Source organism: Aythya fuligula, chromosome Z, assembly GCF_009819795.1.
Source record: "Aythya fuligula isolate bAytFul2 chromosome Z, bAytFul2.pri, whole genome shotgun sequence".
Classification (NCBI taxonomy): Eukaryota; Metazoa; Chordata; class Aves; order Anseriformes; family Anatidae; genus Aythya; species Aythya fuligula.
The window spans coordinates 11,200,140-11,225,425 of NC_045593.1; the positions used below are offsets into that span (position 1 = coordinate 11,200,140).

A 25,286-nucleotide genomic window follows, 5' to 3' on the forward strand; every position below is an offset into this window, starting at 1 on the left:
CACCTTGAAAAAATAAACATACGGTGTTGCACCAGGAGCACCTCCTGGTTGAGAGCAAAAAGATCTCAGCAAGACCCTCCAGGTCATCTTGTGCTCCCTCTCCTTCACTTCTGCTGGTCCAGGCACCACTCATCCCCCTCATCTTACCAAGCTCACCCCACTGCCCACCACAAGCACATGCTGCTCCTCCACCCCTTCTTGCGCACTCCTTGCCTTCCAGGAGCGCATCCTCCACACCTTACCAAGCCCACCCCACCTCTCCTTGCTTAGCCCAAGCACAACCCCCTCCACCTGCCCCTTACCCACACGGTGCAACCCCATCCCCTCCACCTCCACCTCCCCGAGCCCACCCCATTCCCCGATCCCCTCTCCCCCTCTCCTGCCCCACTCCTCGTCCTGCCCCAGCACGCCGCCCATCTCCGCTCATTTCGGCACCGGCGGCGCTGTCCCCGCCGCCCCGGGCGCGCTGGGGCACGTCGCCGCCCTCCCATTTTTTTTGGGGGGGAGGGCGGGATCCCCGCGTACTTTCCGAACGTCACAGCCCGGGGAAAGCCCCTCCGCCCCGCCGCTATTAGAGCCGCGCTCCGCCCCGACCGCCGTCATTTGCCCGCCGTCGCCGACCCGTGACAAGCCTTAACAAGACGTGCTGACCCGTTCCGAGCCGTTTTGCCGCGATGATGCCGTGCAGGACCCTGCGCAAATCTGCACAACCCGCCGCAGGTACGGGGAGAAGGGAGCACTGGGGCGAGGGTAGGATGATGGGGGAAAGGTGAGGGGACAAATCCGGGTGTCACATTTTTTGCGGGGTTAATATAAGGGGAAAAAAAAGCGATTTTTTATTTTTTTCTCTCTGATTTGCGGCCGGTAGCGGTGCGGGTGTGAGCGCTGTGCCTGTGCTTTGCAGAGCGGCAGGCGGTGGCGGAGTGCGCGCTGGAGCTGCGCAGGATCGGCGACAAGGCGGACCTGCGACAGCGGATCCTGAACCTCATCGCAAAGCTGTTCTGCCCCAAAACGTGAGCCCCCCATCCTCGGTGGGGCACAGGAAGAGAGGGAAGACATTGGCTTTGCAGATCTGGAACGAGAGACTTCGCTTATACTGGGAGATGGAGAAAGCTCTTTGCATCGCCTTTTGGTACCCGGAGACACCAGGGGATGGCTGTCGCAACATGATTTCTTTGGATAGTGTTACAGCATCATCGGCCCATCGATGCCAGCCTGGAAGGAAGGTAGCGCTGGGAAGAGCCCCTAGGGCCGAGGGGCCGCGGGGCAGGATGCAGCCGGGCACAACCTGCCGCGGCATCCTTCAGTGCCCGCAGCTATGTCTCACCTTCGGGAACAAGCCAAAACCGTAATAATAATTAAAGAAAAGTCAGCATCTTGGAACGCAGGACCGGCTGTCACAAGGTGAAAGGCAGCGTTCAGGTTCTGACTGTTCTCGTTTCCTAAAGCTCGGATTCTGCTGGACAGGGGATTTGTGTGGTGATGGGGATGTCGTTAATTAAACCACTATCTTTATTGAAAGGTTAGTTGCTCTTAAAAAGTTGTTTCACAGACTAAAAACTACAATTCTGTGAATTAACATGATGTTGTGTAATTCTAGTCTATATTATATATGTATGTACGTATTTATATTTATATATATATAATATATTTATGCAAATATGTGTAACCCTGCTTGCACTAATGGAGTATTTCACAGAACTATCAGTTGAATGCTACTTTTTTATTCTCAAAAAGCAGTATGGAAAAGTGTTCAAATCATGACAAAAAATATAATTATATTAACTAGAAAAAAGCATAATGTTGTCTGATAGTAAAAGATGTCTGATAGTAAAAGAAATACCGCATGCATTGCAGAAGGGAACATACTTTAGTATATCGTTAAATATGATGTATGAATCTATATTATACAAATACAGATATTGAGGTATTTGAGTTTAGGGGAAGGAATTCTTTCAACATTATAAAGAATTTCTTGACAACAATACGATACCATTCTGTATTTTTATAAGTAACAATGTAACTCTTAGAAAAAGAAAAAAAAAAAAAGTAGATCTTAAAGCTGAATCTGAGTTTTCTTGAGTACATTATTTTTTCGAAAAAGGCAGCTATGTCTCTTTGAAAAAATAATAGAATTGAATGTTACAGTAAGTACAGGAAAGTATCCTTGGGTTTTTATACGTTCAGTGATAATTACAAGCAGAGGTTCTTCCCCTGTACTTCACTTCCATTTCATTTCATGATATCCTCATCTAAGTTCCAGAACGATGAAGCTGCTGTAGCACACCTGGTGAATGGTGATGCATTACGCTTATCTCACGGAGGGGTTCCCCTCAGCTGGCTTTGAAATAGCTGGACTAAGCACGCAGCTCAGCTCGCTCTCGAGGCAAGTACTAACCCTGCTTGCCTGTTCTTGTCAGACGTGACCCCAAACAGTATTCTTTCTAGCAAGAAAATGTTTGTAGCCGGTCACGTTTTGTTACTACCTCTTCAGTCAGTGTTCAGAAGTATGCAAAATAACCATCTCCTTCCGGAGATGCAGCGTGAAAAGAAACATGAAGTCATACTCTCGCTTCTCTTACTAACCTCTGCTTTGGTGTGTACGTTTGCACTGTGTAAGGGTGCGTAGCTGCACCTCCTGAATTCTGGCTCAAATTACAGTTCTTCCTGCCTTGTAGTGACACCTTTCTAGTATTTATAATACGTTTTTCAGCTAGCTCTTCTGAACCTGCCTTTAGAAAATTGTCGTTGCATAGCTTACATAGCTTTGCTTGTTGTCACAACTGACAGTGTGTGGCTGTTACTCGTTGACAGTGATTTCGCTGAGCAGAAGGGGGCTGACTGCCTTCTGCTCGGAGAACTTCACCCAGTATCAGCAGTGTTAGTGGGAGCTTTGCTGTTGGCTTGAGCCAGAGGTACAGTTTCTTCTCTAAGCCAGCCAACACCTTTCCAGTGAGAATGTAATGTTTCACACATAGCTGTTATTCACCTTAGTATTGCAAAGTAGCATGTTTTGCTGACATGTACATAAGTCGGTTTTCCCAGTATTAAAAAGTAAATGCAAAGAGTTTTTGTTAAACACCGGTGTCCAGGCAAAGCTGCTCACCAGGGGCAGCCCTGAGCATGGTGGAAATAGTGCAGCTGCAAGCCCTTGGCCCAGGGAGCCCTGCAGATTCAACAGGGGCACTGTGCCTGTCTGGGGCCGCCAGAAACATACAGCATTAGCATTGACAGTAGTAGCTGAAATGTATTTGGGTAAGAGCGTTCTGTTTAATGTATGCTGCTTAGAAATTTGATAGAAAACTAGGTGTAGGGCTCATAGAGCCTGGCCAATAATTTAGGCTGTAGCACACAAAAATGTTACCAGAAAAAAAAAAAAAAAAAAAAAAAAAAAAAAAAAAAAAAAAAAAAGTATAGTATCCCCATAAATGCGTTGTCTTGGGGCCATCTAATTTAAGTACCAGTGTAGTGTTTTTCTGTCTAGATCTGCAAGGACTATTTTTATTTTTTTGTGAAATGTTTTTATGTTTCTCTGAAACTTGTCAAGAGTGCTAGCATCCACACTGAGCATAGGAAAAAGACTGAAATTAAAGTGATCAGTGCTAGAACATGAGCAAATACTCGTTGATGTCTTCCCTAAGTTTCCTTTTGTTACTTCGCCAAACCATCTGCTATTGTATGATTAAAAATATGAATTTGTTTTTCTTAAGGCCCATTCTGGATACGGGCTGGTTATTTCACTGTATGTCCTATGCATGTATGTCTTGAATTCTTGTTGAGATAATAAATATGAAATGCTAGCAAGAAAAATGAGTCATTGTTGTAACTTTGTTTTTTTGAGGGCTCCAAATTAGTTGTTATGTTACACAAATCCCTTCCAAATAGCTGGAAGTCAGAGGGCACACTCTGAGACAACAGCAAAGTGCCAACAGATTGATAATGGGAGACCAGGCTTTCATCCCTGGCCATAAGAGGAACAAGAACTAACCCTCTTCCTGAACTTCAAAATGGGACACCAAGGCAGGTGTTCTAGTATTTTCTAGTGACTTCTGCCTGCAGAACAGCCTGGTGGTGGCAGGGCATCTGTCAGAGGTACTTCTACCAGAAGCACTGCAGCTTTAAGGAAGGAAGAGGAACCCTGGGGATCAATGAAGGACAGAAATTTTAGCTTTTTTTTTTTTTTTTTTTTTTTTTTTTTTTTTTCCCTCTCCTCCTTGAATGCAGGCAGAAAGATATGCAGAGTTTTGCCAACATCAGATTTTGACTTTCTCCAAAGTTTAATGCTGGCATTCTGGAAGGGCAGGAAAATTGTACTGCTTACCACGAGGGATAGCAGAGAGTTTCCTCCACAGAGGAAGCACAGAGCTGGGGTCCAAGGACATGGCTATGGGGAGAAGAGCCCAGGACATTCACTGTGATGCTATGCTTGTCAGCAGGCTTTACCCTGGCTCCTTGTGCTGCTTCTCCCCAGCTTTATGGGCAGGGGAGAAGCACCACTCCTTGGGCAAGCATCCCCAGCACAAGGAGGGCTAAAAGCACTGTGGCCAAAGGCTCTGGTTTCTGGCTAATGACAAAATAAATAAATGAATAAACCAGAGGGGACCAAGTCCCTGTCCCATCCCAGTTAGCCTCCAGCAGAGCAGCTCACACTCTCAAGTCTCGCCAGCCTTGTGAGAGCACCCCAAGCCACCCTCACCCAGTGCCCGCAGGGTCCATACTGGAGTGCGATGCCGGCGGCACGGCACAACACGCAGTGACCTGCTCCTCCCTACAGGGCATGAAAACAAAAATCTCATAACAGAGGCACAGCACAGCCATCTGAAGGAGCCTGCCTGACTCACCCCAAGCTGATATAAAAAAAATAAAAAAATTAGAAAACTAAACCCGCCTTCTAGGACTGCCAGCCCAACATGCTCAGCCCTGGGTCACGTTCGTGCTGTGCTCAGCCGGGTGCAAAGCAGCCCTGTGGCAGCCGCCAGCTCACTCTCCCACACCCAAGACTGGATGCACAAGTGGCATTTCCTAAACAAATTGCTAGACACCAGACAACACACACACACCCCTCCGCCCCTGGATGTTTTTCTAAGTCATTTGGAAAGCAGTAACTCACATGCTGCTAAGTATTTTTAGCACATGCCCTGGAAGGGGCTCGTTTTAATTTCCTCCCATCGACACGAGACAGTGCGAGGGCATGACGTGCATCCGTAGAGATGCTGGAGGCCAGACAGGAAGGGATGGGGATGTGATGTGCTGGCTTTCAGTCTGGCAGGGTTTTCCATGAAGCAAGTGACTGCCTGATGGCGGGACGGTCAGTGAGCAATAGTCCTGAAAGCTGTTAGGGCTGTAAACAAGGGTCTTTGCTCAAGCACTGCACCGTATCACCTGGGTGATGGGGTAAGAAACTGGCCGTGCCAAGGCTGCCCTCCCTTCTCACGCACAGTCCCTTTGCAATGCAAATCTCACCAGTCCACGAGCCCTCCGAAAGCACGGAGGCAGATGTCTGCAGCAGCAAGCATCCCACGAGACAGTCCCTGTGACCAACTACAACCCTTTCTGTCCCTTCACCTTACAGAGGTTTCAGCATTGCCAAAGGGGACCCCCCTGCAGATGTCCCCCAGCTGGACACAGACCCACATTCCAAGTTGCTGCTGCTGCTGCCCCAGGGCGCTTGGAACAAGGCACAGCTCCAGGACAGCACATTCATCATGGGGCTTTTGTGCCGTGTTTTCCAGTGTTAGCACGCTCTGCCCAAGTCAAGGTACCACTATCATGCCTCCCCCCTCAGCACTGAGCCACAGAATCTGACCCAGGACAGCAGCCACCTTTTCCAAGCGCTGTAATGCAGGGATTTACAGGCGGGTTTCCTCTTACGCCTTCCCCTCCCTGCTCCTGAAAGGGACGTGACCGAGCTGTGACGGAGGCACAAGGCCACGTTCGCTCCAGGTCCCTCCTGCCAGGCCAAGGAACGAGGGCAGTCACTTTTACTGTCAGCAGCCAGGCTGTGCCCTGCACTGTGGCAGGGCAGGCAGCACATCGAGGAAATTGTTTTACCAGGTAGGGAAAAACTGCAGGAACTCCAGCTTCATGGAGCTTGTTTGCCCAGCGCAGAGATACGGGCCTGATTCAGCTGCCCAGGGAGGTAAGGCTACTGTACACGGAACTAGGAGACGACAGGAAAGAAGGTTCTAGGTTTATTGCTGATTAATTTCAGAAAATACCCTGACTAATGGAAAACATTGTTCCAGTCACAGCTTTGCACAATGCAGGACAGAAGGACAACCCCTTGTTTGGGAAGAAGATGGTTATTTATACCAAGAGGTTTGTTTTTACGATCATTTGTTAGGAAGGATTTTACACTTCTTAACGGGAAAAACAAACAAACAAACAAAAACAACACTTTAGAAAGTGTTGTAATTGTGATTAATTTGTGAAATCTTTTAGCTGAGTCAAGTGCTTTGAGGAACACATGACCGCACGGAAAGAGAAAGCCTTGGCTGGCTTTCCCTGTAAAGGAGAAGTCTGAAATGGGCCACAGCTCCTTTTGCCAGGGCAGGTGATGGCCCTCTGCATTCAGCAGTGCTCCTTGGTTAGAAGATCCCACCCAGCCTCCTTTACCAGAAGCAGCAGGGACTGGCCCTGCCATCGAGGCAGGGCTGCTGGACACAGGATGGGGGTGCTGTGAGAGCACTTACATGACCCGAGAGTCTATAGAAAGAAAAGAAAAAAAAAAAAAAAAAAGAAAAAAAGAAAAAAGAAAAAAAAAAAGGAAACAAAAAATGGGAAAAAAAAAAGGGCGGGGGGGGGGGGGGGGGAAGGAAAAAAAAAAGGAAAAAAAAAAAAGAAAGCACCAAAATGGCTGGACCAAAGCTCTGAACCTCCTAACCCAGGGCAAGACAAGGGGCTAGTGGTGCAGACAGGACATGCCACCTGCAGGGCTGGCTGTCCCTAGGCAATGGGCAACAGAGCTTGTGTGGTTTTCCTCCCCCTCACGGATTTTGACAGAATGCCAGAAATCTAGATGGGTCCATAAATGACCACATCGGAGGCAGGTGGACCCTAAGTCAGGGTAAGCAATATTAACAGAGCAGGAGAGCAGCAAAGACATCAGAAATGGTAAATAAGCCAGAACTTCTCAGGTAGGATGATAAACTTGAGTGTAAATAAGTCAATGCCTCTACTTACCTCATTTAGATCTCAGCCCCGTATGTTAGTGATATGGGAATTAAAAAAAGTTGTGCCCCAAACTGTAAAGTCCTCCTCCTTTTTGTGCCAATTTCCCTGTGTACCAACACCCCAAGGCTTTCAGAGAAAACAAACAAACAAACAAAAAAAAAGTCTCTGAAACATACTTGGAGTGGATAAAACCAAAACCTAACTTTCTATCATTGTACATAGCTTAGGGCATAAATGATGTCCAAAGTGCTAACCCATTTATGGATTAAGTCTATTGTGTCTAATCTCTACTGTATTCCTCTGTAATGAGCCACTGTCTGGGGCAATTAAGATTTTAATTAAGGGCTTTCAAGACTCATCCTACCAGAGCCAGGCTGCTCTGAGGCTTGACCCCAGCCTCGTTTGGAAGACATAGGAGAAGGACGGACAGGAGGGCTGCCTTTCTGTTTAGTAAAGGGGCTCAGGGCAGCAAGGAAGCCAAGGCACCAACTATTTTCTGGAGTGATTCAGCACAAGAGCTGGGGCTTTTCCCTCCGCATGTGACTCTTGTTCACTCACACACTTCTAGTGCAGCACACGGAAAGGAAACCAAAAGTAAACGCAGCAGCCTGTGGGTAAACACGGCATTCTGTGGGTACGAGCCTGAAGACGAGGGCGATGCCTTTGGAGCGGGGGAAGCAATTGCCTTCCTCCCCTCTCAGAAAGGCCCATCAGCCCTTTCTGGCAGCACTGGAGGAACTGGTGTGAGGCTACCAAGGCTCGGCAGGAGGGAGGTGGGCGAGCACCGAGCAGAGGCACGCGAGCGAGAGGGTAGGGCTGGGGGGCGAGCCAGCCGGGAGTTTCCAGCCGTGCAGCTGCTGCGAGCACCCAACCCAGCGCTCAAAACACGGAGCAACACACAGCAACTCAGGAGGCCCTGGGAGGATGACATAAATGCCTAACCCACCATTTCCTTCCCCCGGCTCAGCCTACCTCGCAGCGACTAGCTGACATGTCCGGGCACCTACAGGCAGCACTGGTTTGGGGCGCCTCTGGCATTCCCCGTGTCGAAGCAGCTCCCGAGGAGGACATCTGGACTGTGCTTTCCAGGCCAACTCATCCTTCTGGGAGGTAGGCTTGGTTCGAGCCACACTGCACTGGTAATGAAGATGGCTGTGTCTGTAGAGAGGTGGATGCTAATGTTCCCAATTCGGGGGTTATGACCATACTGGGGTTTTGGAGAGGAGCTTACCCCCCGAGAAGGTTGGAAACAACAAAAAATACCAGGCCAGGACTAGCTGTATATACAAAATTCCCTGCACATACAGCCCATCCCCTATAGCCCAGTTGCTTGGCAGAACGGTGAGAGGCTTGTTCCTAAGGAAAACTGCATTAGGCCTTTGCCATCTGCATTTTCCTTGCTAAGAGGCAGGGAAAAAAAAAAAAAAAAAAAAAAAAAGCAAAAAAAAAGCACATCTTCCATAGCAGGTCCTAGACAACACATTTTAACACTTCCTAAATGCCTTAACCCTGTTTACACTGAACAACAGTTCTTATGGGGCAGTACTTTACTTCTGGTTTAGATGCCCGTCTTGACAGCACAAATGTTTCGGTCTTCATGCTCTCCAGGACAGCCTCATCTCTGCGATGCCACCTACAGCCATGGGCCAGCCAGACTTTGGTGTAACAGAAATAAATACCTGGAGGAGTACTAAGGATACCATTTATTTTCAAAATCACTAAAAAACCCAAACAAAACAGTTTATGGCGATACAGATTTACATAACAAGAGACAGCAAATTGGAAAATGTACAATCTATTTCATGTTATTGCACTCACTGTTTATAATATACAAGGCATTTTAAACAGTTTTCATTAGAAGAAGTTTTATTTATATAAATAAAAGTGTAAATATACAATATCATACAAGAAGTGTATCAGGCTAATACACAAAATCTACCTATAGTGGGATCCCCATTTCTCACAAAATCTAGTCTACTCATCAAATATTTGCACGTGTACATTTACATACCCTAAACATAGAAACATTCCCACCTGGGAATGGTCCCTTCAGATTTTGAAAAGAACCACTGCAGAATATTAACTAGGGTTAATTTTAAGTGAAGGTTATTAGAAAATGAGTCAATCAGCGGTTTCTTAATACTTATCTGCCCTCATTATTATTATTATTATTTTTTAGCAAGAAAACGATCAGATATTGCTCCCTCACTAATTTAGGCCTAATCTCACATTTAAAAAAAAATAAAAATTAAAATTTTTATTTCTGGACACAGATGCAGTCCCCAAAGAGGCTGGGAAGAGCTTCCAGGCACAAAAGGCTGCAGAATATTCAATTGTAGAATCTCACCGGAGCCTACTCTCATACCCAGGATGTGCCCCAAGCCTAGGAAGTAGCAAAGCCAGATCAGACCCAACCCGCTCTATCTAGGAACAAATTCACCTTGTCTAGCATGCCTACAGGCCCCTGATGAAGAGTTTTGGACCAAGTGCATATTTTCATCCTGATTTTTGGTCTGTCAAGTTGCAGCTATGAGTCTTTGGAGAGTCACCGCTCTCCTCCTGCCAACACTCCTCCTTGTCAAAAAATTACGGTGGGGACTGGCATGCAAACAGCAAGGCCAAAAATGCTTGTGAACTTACTGAATATTGATGAACTAATGCAACTTCCTTTGTCATTTTGATGTAACCAGGCTCTCAGAAAAGTAACAGTTACTTTGCTAGGTGTCTAAAAGAAGGTTCACTACATCTGTTCGCTCTATCTATCCTTTTTGTAATAAAGTGGACCCCCATTACATACATCCTGGGGCTTTTTTGTGAGTGTCACCACAATAGAGACATCAGGAATTGCTACTGTAATCAGATCAACACTGGCAGCATCTGTAAAGATGCTTCCTGTTCCTTCACCAAAAATAAAATAAAATAGTATTTTCCAGAACAGGAACGATCAGAGTTAAATACTATTCTTTTTCTTGCTGTAAAGGTAGTAGAGAAGCATATCATTCTATCCATATTAAGTATTAGACTTAAAACATTAAACCTACCTTTTACATTATCGCCACTACTGAAACACACAGAACTCCCTGGCTCTCTTTGCTGTTACTTATCCAACACATATCTACGTGCATGTAAAATAAAATACTGAACAGTATTCAAGTACTGAAAAATAAAAGCCTTCTATATCACTCACAATGAACAGTTTCTGCAAATAAGTGTCTGAAAATACTCACCACCTATCATTTTAAGACACCTCAAATTAAGTTTGATTTACAAAATGAGGACTTGATCTTTGAGCTCACACCGGTTAAGGAGGGAGCTATATGTCCTCCCGGCATTGGAACCTCAAAGATTTTCAACTGTGTACTGAAAAACAAAAACAAAACAAAACAAAACAAAAAACCTGTCATTTCCTAAAACATTTGTGATTTACCACATTAAAGTAGCAAAAAGTCAGTACTGCACTTGTACGTATTATACATATACGGGTATGCATTTACTACACTGCATTAAATTCCACATGCATTTTATGTATCTATTATACACGCTATTACAATCAGATTTTGGTCACTCTTGAACAAGGCCTAGCCATTTCATTGCCAAATGTCTGCTGTTTTTCAGCAAACAAGCAAAGCTAACTTTTTTTATCCCCATAAGGTCCTGTGACCCATCGTGCTGCATCTTCCCGAAACCTCCCCACCATTGAGGTGACCAAAGGTGAGAACTGGTCCCGATGGAGGGGCTGAGCTTTGGGGTCACAGGGGACCCAATTCCACAGCTATTTCACAGCACTGAACCTGAATTAGCTTAAACACATATCCTGCAGGCAAAGCGGCTGTAGGATTATGTACAGTATTGCCTTTTTTTTTTAACCAAAAAGTTGCATCTCTCCCTGGATTCTCGTGCGAGTGCATGTCACTGAAAAAGAATTAACTCTATTTATTTGTAGGCAAACATTGCACAGCTTTTCTGCTCGCTTGGTCTCTGGTTGCCTCACAGAACCCATTTTTTTCCTGCGTATCACGAGCTGCAGACTAATGAAGCTGTCACCAAAATGAACCAAACCAAGAGCCCACCACCCCGGAAGCAATTGCTCTAAGCACTGTTGAAAAAAGATAAGAAAACTGAACGATAGCATGATCTTGGGATAGGGCCAAGTGACAAGCCCAGAACTTTTTGTAACAGCTTCGCGGTGTCTTGCCTTACTATAAACTTCAGATTTGGACCAGCTCCAGGCTGAGAGCTCTTCACCCCGGGCATGCTGGCTGTGAGTGGGTCTCCAGCCTAATGTGACAAACAACCTGAGCACTCTGGAACAAACAACTTGTTCTCAGCTGATAAGGATGCTGGCCCATTTCCTCCTGTATCTCTTTTATGTTGTTTAGCCATCCCAGATATAGGAAGAGAAATAGCAGAGTCTAATCGTTCGTACCCATACATTCTCCTCCCTATAGAGCAGACTATAAATAACACTGGGCAGCATGGCCCACTGCTGATACCTCTACCAGGGGTAGAGATGAGAAAATCCGAACTAAATGCCTGCAGCACTGCAACTCTTACAGTTTTGTTCTATCTACACCATGGCTTCTCCCACCTACACAAAGAGTTTTCAGTTTCACCATCCAAAACCTTCAGCATCAGCCCGTTCCTGACACAGCCGGGCAGACTTACACCTTGTGCACACATACTCACCCACTCCCACACAAGCCAAAATAAATACTGGACAGGAAAGGAAAAAAAAATTTAAAAAAAGAACAACTAAAAGCCACCACCAATATGGCCAATTCAGATTTTATCTGTTAAAAACCACATCCTTAGACCACCACTTTCCAGCTTGAGTATTTCAAGTTGGGCAACTGTCAACCTCTTGCAGCCAAATAAAAGCAGCCCGGCTTTCAGACACACTTAGCGATCGCTGAAGTCTGTGGGATCTGCAAGTGCTCAGCACTTGAAATTGCTCCTCTTTTAAATATATATGTATATATAAATATACACACAAATATATATATTTAAATATAAATATATATTTAAAGGTGTCTAATGTTAGAAGCCTAAATTTGAAAATTCAGACCCCGAGTTTTATCGCTCCCCACAACTAACAACTCAGTCTACACCTTGGTGAACAATCACCTAGTATTTGGACTTGATTTTCTGGCTCACAAATTTCAACTGTATTATTGCCAAGTGCTTTCAGATACCAGTTGCCACTAAGAGCAGATTCAATTGTGGTGGACGCTGAGTTAGTTCATCAGTTTTAAGAGGATTTTTCACCTTTGCAATAAAATGCTCATGTTTTAGGCATAAAAGTTGTGCAAAATTATACTTCTCTTTTGTCATGCATTTTTAGCAAAACTGCACTTAGAAGAATAGAGTGAGATTGTTCCAGACATTCTCTTATTATAACAAATAAGGACCAGACCCAAAGTAAGAGTCCTAAAGTCAAGTTATAGCTAAGTGATACAGTACAGTCTAAATACCCACCCTTGTCAACAGGATGGCAACTGACAAGTTGTACTCCTGATGCCCTGCAGGTACTAAAAATATCAGGGACAGGCACAGTGTTATTTATCTCAGTCAAAATACTTTAAACCAAACCCAGTAAAGGTCTTGAAGATCCATTAAAACTGCCACATAATACAAAAATGTCTCTAGCATTTGGCTTCCTTCATCCTCAGTAACTAGGTGAGATTTTATGACATTCATCACACTCATTTGCTCAGAGGTTCTCCAAGGCTCTTAGCACCTCTCTGTAAAGCATTAAGACACTTCTGTGTGGCATTAGAAACAAGGACAGCTTCTAGCCAGTTTTGAATGTTTTGTCTTAGAAAGTGTGAAGAGATGTAGCGCTCCCATCATACCGACGTCCTGGGTTTTCTGATTAGTAATTGAACAGGGCCCTCTGGCACAGATTTAATAATGTTCCAGGCATCGTAATGCATGAGGCCAAGTAATGATTTTCCACTAACGGCAAGAATTTCATCTCCAGATTCTATGTTTCCAGCTTGCTCTGCAGCACCACCTAGGAGCAAGAAGAGGAAAAAGTGAGTGAGAAGAAAAAGAAAAAATCGCTTTCCATTGTGATGAATAGCAAATAAACCATTCTTCTAGCAGTGGTAATTTCAATACAAGCCACTTGTGTTCAGCTCAGCTCTGGAAATCTAACCCCATGCTGCCTCTCAGAGAAAATGTTATTTTAACCAAGAGAAACCCTTTTTCTCAGAATAAAACTCTGTTTCTGAAGGAAGCAGCACAGATGTGTGAAAGATGCTTTCTGTTTACTCTATAGCTCTAAGAAAATGTGATCAACAAAGGAAATATACAGGTGGTATGCAGCATGGATGCATTTCCTCTAATGGAATTTTAACATGTTAAGAAGCAGATAATGCAGCAGATTATAAAATCTAGGTAACACGGACAGACAAATCAAACTTTGGACAGACACCAGACACAGGAATAACCCCTACAGTGAGGCACACCCTTCACTGCTGATAAAAGTAAGTCTTCTGTAATGATAATTTAACTTGCAAAATCAGCCATCGTGGGGAGAGGAGGTGAAAAAAGACTGTATCTAAGGATATAAATTAATGATCTCAAAAATTAAGCATGCCATTCACTCTAAGAATCATTTTGAAACAGGAGAAAAACACATGCAGAGAAATTGATAAGCAATTCAGGAAACACCTTTTTTTTTTTTTTTTTTTTTTTTTCCTTAAAGAAGGAATATATCTCTGGAAAGTAATCCCATAAAAATGCTGATCACCCACAGCTTCATTGAGAGTCTCAGCTTCTTTTAGAAAGTTCTACATTTTTCACTTAACTGAATACCAGACTAAGCCAGATAAAAATCAGCATAGTTTTGGCTTTGGCTTCCTTTCTATACACAATTTCTCTAAGTTTAGCCACCTGCTGACAAACAAAGCATTCAAAAGTAGCTAATACTGATTTCAAAGAAAATTAAAAAAGACAGAAAAAATAAAATTAATAAATGGGTATAATGCAGGATGGTGTTTTGAAACCACACTGATTATCTCCTTTGTGTTTCTCTCAGAAAAGAGAATCAGATAAGACTTGAATTTCTCAAACCCGCTACATACTGTATTGCTGCTATAACTTAATGCCTACAATAGCAGACAAGCCTAGGAAGGAAACGCATCATATTTAGTAAATCAGACTGCTGAACAAACATTTACTAGCAGATGCAATCCCTACCCATTCCCAGGAGTGTTTTTTTCTAATGACCACTTTGGTTAGTAAGTGGTAATAAATGGAGGACACAAAAAAACACCCTCATTTCAAAAAACTGAATTCAAGAATTAAAATGTCTACATGATACACACAAGGAAAACTGGGATAATATCTACTGTATTTGTAGTACCTTTAAATATTCTTTTTACAAGCAAGGGCCTGTCTCCAGCAATGGAAGCTTTTCCACCATCAAGACTGAATCCCAAGCCAGCAGAGGTTTTCAGTAATTCGACACAGATGACATCATTCATGTCCAGGTTTGGATCTGTGACAGAATACACACAGCATCTTGTTATGCAGCTAACAGTAAATTACAATTTGGGTTTGGCTGGGTTTGTTTTTGCTGCAGTGACAAAGCAAATCAGAGTTCAGTTTATATACAAACTAGAATGTGTTGTCACCCAGTTTCTCAGAAGTGAATGCATATTATCGCAGCTGTGAAGGGCTGATGGTTCAAAATGTATTTATGCACAGAGACATTTTCACTTTGCATATTCAACAAAAACCTGTCGTTGAATTTTTGTGGGCAAAATTAAAATTGAACTTAGTAAAGCCTCTAAACGTCAAAAAAAGAATTGAAAAAAAAATATTAAAAATAGTGTGGAGAACGTTTTGTTTTCTTTTATTTGTTTCTACTTCATTATCCAATGGATTACATCTTTTAAAATAACAGTAATAAGTGAGACATTACATTAAACAAATGTGTTCCATCCTCTTCAGGGAGAGTCTGTAACCGCTCATTAGTGTGAATAATTGTTTCTGGTCTCATATGTCTGGAAATAATTATAATTACCAATATTCCTATGCTGACTCCTAATTATCAGATGTTTTTAAAATGCAATAATAATGTAGTTGACATAAATTACGATTTTGCTTAGGAGCAAATAAGTCTATAGTTTTGGGAAACAGGACCCTCTTTGCCTCATGTGAATGTAAAAATTCTGCAATCTGCAATATCACAAATTAGTGTTATCATTACCTCAAATGTCATCTAAAACATATGAAAATGTGCTTTGCTTCACAGGATGGAAACGCGTCCTTAATAACCCAACGCTATTATTTGTGAGACAATGTTGCCACCTAGTGTCTGCAGCCAACAATCTACATTGCCAATGTGCAGGATGTATCATTGATTAGGGTAGAAAGGGATTCTGAATTACTTATATTACATCCATGGGAGCAATTACTGAAAGCTTGATCCATTTACAGAGTGCCTTCCTCTTTCTTTTATCTGTATTATAAAACTGTCCTATAAAATCCTGTGAAACCATAAGATAATAAAAACAGCACTGGAAGGGGAAAAAAAAAAAAAAAAAGAAAGAAAACTATAAAGACCATGGCCAATGGGTTCAAAATACAGGAGCAGCAGCTTTTTTTTCCTGTTTTCAGGGTGCTCTGAGCTGAGTGCCCAGTACTGCCCAGAAAGGCAGGGGAAGCTGCTTCACCAGGTCTCTGAAAATCAGCTGTGACCACTGCCTGCTCCATCCCAGGGACACGGCATTGCTTCAGGATGGAAACAACCATCACAGGTCAATCCTGTGCTCCTGATGCAGCATGTATAAACATATACATGTATATGTTCAGACAGGTACTAAAGGGTTTTGTGCCTTAATTCTACAAAAATTTGGGGTGCTACAAATGGATCTCTCAAGCGCATTAAAATGTTGCCCTGTTCTCAAATAGGAGCTTGTATTTTCACTGATAGCCACTTAACCCATTTATTCCTAGTTTTCTATGGGATGGCTGCCTTGAATTTGACTTAGCTCATTTTACTGTAATACCAAAGTCATTTGTTCATCTGTTTTTAGTAGAAATAGTATGAAATCTTCTATTACAAAGAGCAAGGACAGTCTCTATGGATAACAAACTACAGGTTTTAGTTTTGAGATTTTTTTTTTTTTTGGTTGTTTGTTTTCTTGCACAAACTATTATTTTAAAGGAATTTATCATGGATTGGAAAAATATATGGCATCACTAACTTTAATAGAAATTGGATTAGGCCCTAGATGTCCTTCTAACTTTCTGCCTAGTTATAATATTTAAAACAAAAATACAACAGCAATGAAAAAGAAAACTGCATTTGGGCTCCAAAGAGAACAAATAAAAATTAAAGGTAATTTAATTTGCTCCCTTCAACCACATAAGGCACAGATGCTTTTAATCTAAAACACATGGACATTTTCCCTTTCAGTCTGCTCTGCAAGGGAATCCTTCCAAGTGTTCTTGGACAAAGATCATACCTGTTCCTATTTCCATGGAAACATTCTTTCCAGACCCCACACATTTTCTGCCAGTAGCTGATATCTCAAGTCTGGAGGAATTGTTTGCTTTGTCTTTTTCCTTCTGGATAACAATGACCGCATATTTGTGTAGTCTCGCCTGATGGAGAGCATTCAGGACATCCCCATGGACTGAGCTCGCAAGAGACTTGCCGTTGATGGACAGAACAAGATCTCCTCGATGAATAGTCCCTTCCTGAGATGCCACTCCTTTGGAAAACACTCTGTGGACCTACAAGAAGGATTTGAACTTAGGGACGTATCAACCTCATGAGTACCCATAACACTCTACATGCCAAGGCGAACATCGAGTCCAAACTATCAAAGTTTGCAATCACTGCTCACTGTCTGGATATCAGGCACACAGCAGTTGGTTCAACAAACAGCCTCGAATACTAAGGCCTAGGTGACTGGATAAAAACTGCAGTTAGTTACGAGGAAAAAGCAGAGGAAAAGATGCTTAGAACTGACCATGCAATAACAGCCAAAGACAACCAAAACCAGCTAGGGAATGTAGTATCACAAACCACTTATATGTTTTTTTCTGAATTCCTCAAAGGTTTTAGAATCACAGAATGTGTGGGATTGGGAGGGACCTTAAAGACCATCTAGCTCCAACCCCCTGCCATGGGCAGGGACATACCACCCACCTGACCAGGTTGCTCAAAGCCCCATCCAGCCTGGCCTTGAGCACTGCCAGGGATGGGGCAGCCACAGCTCCTCTGGGCAGCCTGGGCCAGGGCCTCACCACCCTCTGAGTGAAGAATTTCCTCCTAACATCTAATCTAAATCTCCTCTATTTTAGTTTAAAGCCATTACTTCTTGTCCTATGACTTCACTCCACGACAGAGTCCCTCTCCAGCTTTCCTGCAGGCCCCCTTTAGGTACTGGAAGGCTGCTATAAGGTCTCCCCACAGCCTTCTCTTCTCCAGGCTCCCTCAGCCTCTCTCCACAGCAGAGGTGCTCCAGCCCTCTGAGCATCCATGTGGCCTCGTCTGAACTCACTTCATGTCCTTCTTGTTCTGGGAGCCCCAGAGCTGGGTGCAGGACTCCAGGTGGGGTCTCACAAGAGTAGAGCAGAGTGGGACAACTCCCTCCCTCATCCTGCTGCCCATGCTGCTTTCGGTGCAGCCCAGGACATGGCTGGATTTCTGGGCTGCAAGCACACACTGACAGCTTGTGTTGAGCTTCTCATCAAACCAACGTCCCCAGGTCCTTCTCCTCAGAGCTGCTTCTAATCCATTCTGCACCCAGCCTGTGTTTGTGCTTGTCTTCAATTAAAAAACATCAAATGATATACACTTTACCTTGATATGCATGCTACAGCAAACTCAATAACATCGTGCTGTGAATCTGACTCCCCAGACTCCCACTGACTGGAATCCTGTGCAGTTTTCAAATAGCCTTTTAAGTGGTGCACAGCATCTGTGCACATAAATGCTCTGACTTGCTGCAGCTATACAATGTTTAATTGCTCATCTCTATTTGTCTGATCAAATACCATATGTGAATAGATGCAAAAGGGTGATTTAGTGGCTGAAAATTCATCTTTCCTAGAGTAAACAAAATGCTCTATTCAGAGTGGATTAAACTTTAAATAAACTCCTGTGAGTGCAGCTGAGATTTGTTTGTCTGCCATTTACAGAACGGGACTGACTAAATGGGTCAAGGCCTGATATTTAAAGACTTGCCCACCAGGCACTGTAATTTTAGCAGTTGGAATACCACTTCCCATGCACACAGTTCGAGGTCCACTGGACCAAAGGTTCAAAGCAGCACATCTGTGGACACCATTCTGCATGACATTTTCTCTAGGAACTTCTCCTGTATACCCAGACCAACAGCAGGGAGTCAGAAGCTTTTTGGCTTCTATTCCCTCTCATTGCCGGGCTGGGCTGAGAGGCACCTGCCACAATCCTCCAAGTCTAAGAAAAAATTTCCAGCCAGTCTAAGCAGGCATTCAGAGCTGGAATGACAGCTTCAATAACAAATGACAGACGTAGCTATCCAAACACAAGAGGTAAGTGGAATATACAGGTGACATTCAAAACAACTTCTGCCTTCCCTCATGTGCCCAAACTCCTCAGCTACTTCGAATCTCTCTAGGCATTTCTATTCCTGCACCCAAGTGAAGGCAGAACAGCACCCAATGCCAAACCTAAATCCAGCTGCAATCCCAGGAGGTTAAGGACATTACAAGGTTCCCCAAGAGACCCACCCAGAAATCATGCTTTATTCATGCTGAACCAAGAGTGGTAGCTCTTGATGTTCTTTTGTTCTCATGCGTAGTAACATTCAGGAGAAAGACTTCATCAGCTACTCAATCTGAGAGAGCTCAAGACTGTATTTTTAGGTAGCATCCAAGTCTTTAGGTGAGGAGCTCTCCTGGGTGGGATGCTCTTGAGCTTATCCCTTGCTCACAACTGCCGAATCTGTCATCACAGAAGAAAAAGTTTGGACCAGAGACAGGGAATTCAACCTTGGTAGCAAAAGAGTCTAGTCTTTAGACTGTGACTGTGTTCTAACTCAATGACCACTTAATGTAAAATACATTTATTTATACTGGTCTTGTCTAAGAACAAATACCAGAACATTCCTGCACGGGTTGCTGCAGTCTCTGAAGACTGAGGACATATCCTTCTTCTAATCTCAGCACTTAATGGATCTCTCTCTTTCAGGGCAGAATTTAAAAGCATATCTTGTGCAAAGAAATTGTCCCAGAGGACACCAGTCATCTGGGATTTTTCTGTCTCATTGATCTCTTTTTGAGCAGTGTTTCACCTGCTTTTTATCACTTTTTACACTCCAACGTTGCTTAACGCCATTCAGTATTCTTGGTTCAGAGTGCTGTATAAGATGTTAAAAAAAAATAAATCCACAAACAAAAATCTCATTTACTGACATCCAACAGTTTTTAATAATCACAGAATAAATCTGTGAAGCTAAATCCAGAATGCCTGCTGAGGTCTAAAATAGTCACTCTCAAGATCTGCAAAAACCTTCAAAAGTTTTGCTGCATGGAATTCACTTTCAAGGGCTTGAAATTAATATTTCCCCTGAAAGGCTGTATGCACTGCAACTGCATGAAGATTTTTATTTATATGCATAAGATTTTGACCTAGCTATTCCCATCCAATAACAGACTAGTTACACTTTTAAAGACTGAAAACATAATTGGCATCCATCTCCAATAATAAAAATTACACTACCCAGACACCCTCTGATTTCAGTAGCAGATGGCATGCAGCCGCCTCCAAGAGACACTGTTTTTATGACTAGGAATGACTTGCGGTGAGTCTTGATAAACGAGCACTTGATCTAATCACCAGCATGCTTTAAAGTGAGCTTTGAGAAAAGATGACTTGCAGTCATCACTTACTGTGACCGATTTCTGTTCCAGATCTATTCCTCCAGCAACACTAAATCCCAGGCCAGCTCCTTCTTCTTTGCGCAAGACTACAAAGTATGCATCTTCTTTGCTCTAGCAGAAAAACAGGGGTGGAACAGAAGAGGAATGAGGAGAAAAACAAAAACAAAGATCAAGTTCCTGCACAAATCACAAATTCCCAGTACTCTTGATTATGGCAAGTGAAAAAAGCAACTCAAGGAATTAAAACTGGGATGTTATATGAATTTCTTTTCCTGCTTCAGAGAGCAGCAGCCATACAGAACTCAGGTGACCGCAAAGATTTCTTTAGTCAGTCAAAGGCTAGAAAGAAAAGTCAAAATAAGGACAGTGGAAGAGTATAATACTTTGGGCAGCCTAACTTACATGGGCTGAAGTCAACTTTGCTTTGCTGGACATTCTGCAGTCAAAACTGAATAGTTCCAATGCACATTTCTGGACCAAGCACTGTACTTTCCAGGAAATTACTAACATTTGTTATCCAATTTCTCCTTTGAAAGGAGTTGAAAGGCAGTTATAATGGAGGGCAGTGGCATCAACCTTTTCTCAGAGCGTTGCCAATGTTGCAAGGGGCGATGATTACTAATTGCAGCTTGTGGAGGTTAGACGGGACGGCAAGAAATGCCTGCCTAACTAACCTGATTTCCTTTTATGATAAGATCACCCGTATGGTGGACCAAGGGAAACCAGCTGATGTGATTTTTTTGGACTTCAGCAAGGCTTTTGACACGGTTTCCCATAGGATCCTACTGGACAAAATGTCCACCATACAGCTAAATAAAAACATCATACGATGGGTGAGCAATTGGCTAACGGGCAGGGCCCAAAGGGTTATGGTAAATGGGGCTGTGTCAGGCTGGCGGGCGGTCACCAGTGGGGTCCCTCAAGGCTCCATTTTAGGGCCGGTACTTTTCAATATTTTTATAAACGATCTGGATGTAGGAATAGAGGGTATTTTGAGCAAGTTTGCTGATGACACCAAACTTGGAGGAGTTGTGGACTCAAATGAGGGTGTAAAGGCCTTGCAGAGGGATCTGGACAGGTTGGAGAGCTGGGCGATCACCAACCGCATGAAGTTCAATAAGAGCAAGTGCCGGGTCCTGCACCTGGGACGGGGAAACCCTGGCTGCATGTACAGACTGGGCGATGAGATGCTGGAGAGCAGCCTAGAAGAGAGGGATCTGGGAGTCGTGATAGACAGCAAGTTGAATATGAGCCAGCAGTGTGCCCTGGCAGCCAGGAGGGCCAATCGTATCCTGGGGTGCATCAAGCACGGCATCGCTAGTAGGTCAAGGGAGGTGATTGTCCCGCTCTACTCTGCGCTGGTACGGCCTCACCTCGAGTACTGTGTGCAGTTCTGGGCACCACAGTATAAAAAGGACATGAAACTGTTGGAGAGTGTCCAGAGGAGGGCTACAAAGATGGTGAAAGGCCTTGAGGGGAAGACGTACGAGGAACGGCTGAGGTCACTGGGCCTGTTCAGCCTGGAGAAGAGGAGGCTGAGGGGGGACCTCATCACAGTCTACAACTTCCTCGCAAGGGGTTGTCAAGAGGCAGGAGACCTTTTCTCCATTAACACCAGTGACAGGACCCGCGGGAACGGGGTTAAGCTGAGGCAGGGGAAATTTAGGCTGGACGTCAGGAGGGGGTTCTTCACAGAGAGGGTGGTTGCACACTGGAACAGGCTCCCCAGGGAAGTGGTCACTGCACCGAGCCTGTCTGAATTTAAGAAAAGATTGGACTGTGAACTTAGGCACATGGTCTGAACTTTTGGGTAGACCTGTGCGGTGTCAAGAGTTGGACTTGATGATCCTTAAGGGTCCCTTCCAACTCAGGATATTCTATGAAATACTGTTTCACTTGTGAAATGGAAGCGATGAGTCCGTTAGTGATCCAAACAGGACTAAGCTGTGATGTTGTGGAAATGGAAGCATACAGCACAGGAAAGGGATTGTCCCTGGTCTGCACCAGGGCCAAGCTTGGCTCCAAATCAGAATGAAGGTGTGAAGCTGATTTCTCTGAAGCAATGAGCTGCTGCCAAAATACAGGCTGTGCAATGAGAGAGAAGCAGTCCCATCCAGCAGTCTGGTGCTGTCTTCTGAACAGTTATCAGGACAAAGCCAGACACTGTTACAGATGCTGCAATGTAAGGGGGATTATAAGCAAGCATCTGTTGGAGCAAGGGGATAGTGACTGCCTGTGGGGTGGAGCACCAGAAGCAAGGAGTGGAAAGCAGGTCTCTGATCTTTTTCCTGGGCTCCTATCCAACATCAGTCATTTCCAGAATCTGCCAACACTAAAATTAATGGCATATCATTAGAAACAAACCTCTTAATCTATTTAGCATTAAATGACATATTCAGCCCACTAAACTCAAGATTTTAACTCAGCATTTGCCTTTTAATTTCATTGCAGGAGGCACAGGGAACTACAGTTTATTATTGTGTTTCGGTGAAGCAACACTCAAATTCCTGGCTTTACCGTGTGTGTTTTTGACACATAATGGTCCTACAAAATTTTATGCATTAGAGGCATCCCTGTAAAGCACAGAGCCACTGTCAGAAACTGATGTCACCACTCATCCATCAGGACTTGGGGTGAGAGAAGCAGTCTGGGATGAGGACATTAGTCCACAGTCCTCTGTAGCAGTCAAGACCTTCCTTACTCAAGTGATAACAGCTTCACATTAGGCTAGAAATAATAGTTAAGTATCTAGGCTAGCCCCCTTTAAAAAAGTGCGCTACAGTTAACAAACACTCACATCTTTGGCCACTAAGTACTAAATCAACCATTTTTGCTTAAGAAGCCACATTCTTAAACAGTCAACAGGGGGGACAGTCAACAACAGTCTGAACCCAGGCTTCCTGTTCCTAAGAAGATGACTTTCCTTCCTTCCCAGCTCTTAAATTTGGTCCTCAGCAGGCACAGGTAATATTGGGAACAAACATATTCCTATTCCTTTACTCAGACACATAGAGGATGCGCAAAAGCCTCCAGTGATCACAGCTATCTGCTGGGCTTTGAGAAAAGCCAGCACAATAACTGCAAATCACATCTATGAGGCAAGTTAACACAAATTATTCCTTGCAATGCACAGACAACTTATTATCTCAGAACTCATAAGAAACTTGCCTAGGATTTGAGAATAAACAAGCAATGCAAAAGGAAAGAGCTCAAATCTTTAGCTTCTCCATTTAGCGTGTTCATCAGATTCAAAGATCATCAGTCACAGAGATCTAATCAATAAAATGTCTTTATATATATATATATACTATTTTATTCTTTTTTACAACACTTATTAAACACTAGCAGTAAATTCAGCCCAGTTCAGAGCAAAAGATGAAAAATTCTTCCTGAGGAAGCTCTCAGTCCAAATCGGGCAGTCCATCTCATTTTTCATCAATTGCATAACTATAAAGAATTGTCCTATTGTACATTTAAATCCAGTATTTAACTAGCATAAAATTTTCCAGCATATGTGCCATATTGGGCTTAAACATGGATAAGAAACTATGCAGACAAGGAGTTCAGTCCAAAAAGCATTCAGTTTTATAAATATTTGAGTTCTCAGATTTTGAAAAGTGGCATAAATAAATAATCTCTCCAAGACCCCATGCAAAACACTTTAAAGAACACTTAATTACTTTAGGCCAGAAGTACAATCCAATCTTAAATTCTTTTGTAAACCTATCAAACCCTCTTGGCTCACCAAGCTCTTGAGACTTGCAAGCTTTAGTTATGCTATCCATGGAAGGAGGTTAAGCTGGGTATTTTGGGGAGGTCCCATTCCCTTTCAGTCTGATCTATATATGAAATACAACCTTTGTGAATAAGACTCAGGAATACTCTAAATGTAACTTGGCCAGCAGTTATGCAGACCAGATGGCAGTTTTCCCTCCAGTGCTGTCATTATTTTATCAACTTCAGTTCTAATTTAAAAAGGATGTGGAAGTATCCCAAAAACACAAACACTGCAAACAGAGAAAAGAACATCCTGGCAATCATTTCACTTTGGAGGTCTTCTATATACAACCAGATAATGAAGCAGATTACCTTGGTGCAATTAGTTCCTGCAGAAATGCACTAAAAGCACACAGGTGTCTCTTACAAATCCTCCAGATGCCATGTTCTGGCATTGCAAGCCACCAGTTCAACAAGAGTTAAACAAGGTAAGTTCAATTTCTGTGACCTTTTGCTAAAGCAAAAGGTGTGTACTACTAGAATGAGCAGAGCTTCCCTGTGTGGTGTGTGAAGTGGGTCTGACCATGATGGTTGGTGGACAGTTAAATTGTGTAGTGCAATTATAGGCAATTCAAGGAGGTTCTCAGCTGTAACAATGACTGAAATGGAGAAATACTTCTCCATTTAAAATCAGTTTATTTATTGTGGCTCTTAACTGCTTTCACACTGGACAAACAAGACCCTTTTTTATACAAAAACAAACAAACAAACAAACAAACAAAAAAAAAAACACTGAAATACATTATGGGTTTATAGCAGGCATTCAAAAAACTGCAGAAATAAAACTACCATCAAACAGTAACCTACAACAGGACTGATGGAGGAACTCTGAAACAGTCTGGAAGAGATTTTTACCTGTCGTTAAGAACTCCCCTAAAACTACTGCCAATAATTTAGTTTTATCTTCTGGTTATTACCTTTACTTGTGCCTTTACATCTTGGAGCATAGTGGCAACATCACATTTTGGTACTACAGCTGACAAAGCCGCTTGCAATTTTTGCTGGTCCAGGTTTGAGACGAGCAGCTGATCCAAGCTAAAATGAATAGAAAAATAAAGATAGTGCTGTATTTTTAGACGGTGTAGAGATATGTTTCAGGTGTACAGTATAATTTGTGTTAGGGTAAGCAACAAAAGGACAGAACAAGCAGAAATCTGAGAAATGGATAAGAAATGGCATATGCTGAGATAATGGCAAGGGGAAAAGGAGATAGTTTAAAGTAACTCTGAAAATCACTCTGTTCCCCATCTCCCTTCCCAATGATTTTAGTAATAGTTATTAACACAATAAGGAGACAGCTACTTTTGACGACTGCATCTGGCAGGACAACAAGCTTGTTTGTCACCACAGGCTGTGCTGGCAGCCAGCGCTACACAGCCTCCCCTCCAGGGCAGGCAGGAGGCAGCGACTGCTGTGCCCTAACACAGCCAAAACACAACCAAAAGAAC

General features: G+C 43.4%; 2 protein-coding genes across 5 annotated transcripts in view; one reads left to right on the forward strand and one right to left on the reverse strand.

Annotated features, from left to right (window-relative positions):
* The first annotated feature begins 648 nt into the window (after positions 1 to 648).
* PMAIP1 (phorbol-12-myristate-13-acetate-induced protein 1) lies at positions 649 to 3,356 on the forward strand. The gene is made up of 2 exons (XM_032205910.1): positions 649 to 720; positions 905 to 3,356. The coding sequence occupies exons 1-2, from the start codon at positions 675 to 677 to the stop codon at positions 1,015 to 1,017; spliced, it is 159 nt and encodes a 52-aa protein (XP_032061801.1). The 5' UTR covers positions 649 to 674; the 3' UTR covers positions 1,018 to 3,356.
* A 5,524-nt stretch (positions 3,357 to 8,880) lies between these two features.
* Positions 8,881 to 25,286, reverse strand: part of PDZD2 (PDZ domain containing 2) — a 139,013-nt gene continuing 122,607 nt past the window's right edge. For all 4 annotated transcript variants that reach the window (XM_032206417.1, XM_032206416.1, XM_032206415.1 and 1 more), the window contains 5 exons: positions 24,756 to 24,873; positions 20,071 to 20,172; positions 16,653 to 16,923; positions 14,543 to 14,677; positions 8,881 to 13,186 (listed from right to left, as the gene is read on the reverse strand). In XM_032206417.1, the coding sequence (XP_032062308.1) occupies positions 13,020 to 13,186; positions 14,543 to 14,677; positions 16,653 to 16,923; positions 20,071 to 20,172; positions 24,756 to 24,873 (793 nt within the window). In that variant the 3' untranslated portion in view covers positions 8,881 to 13,019. The remainder of the gene's footprint in view (positions 13,187 to 14,542; positions 14,678 to 16,652; positions 16,924 to 20,070; positions 20,173 to 24,755; positions 24,874 to 25,286) is intronic.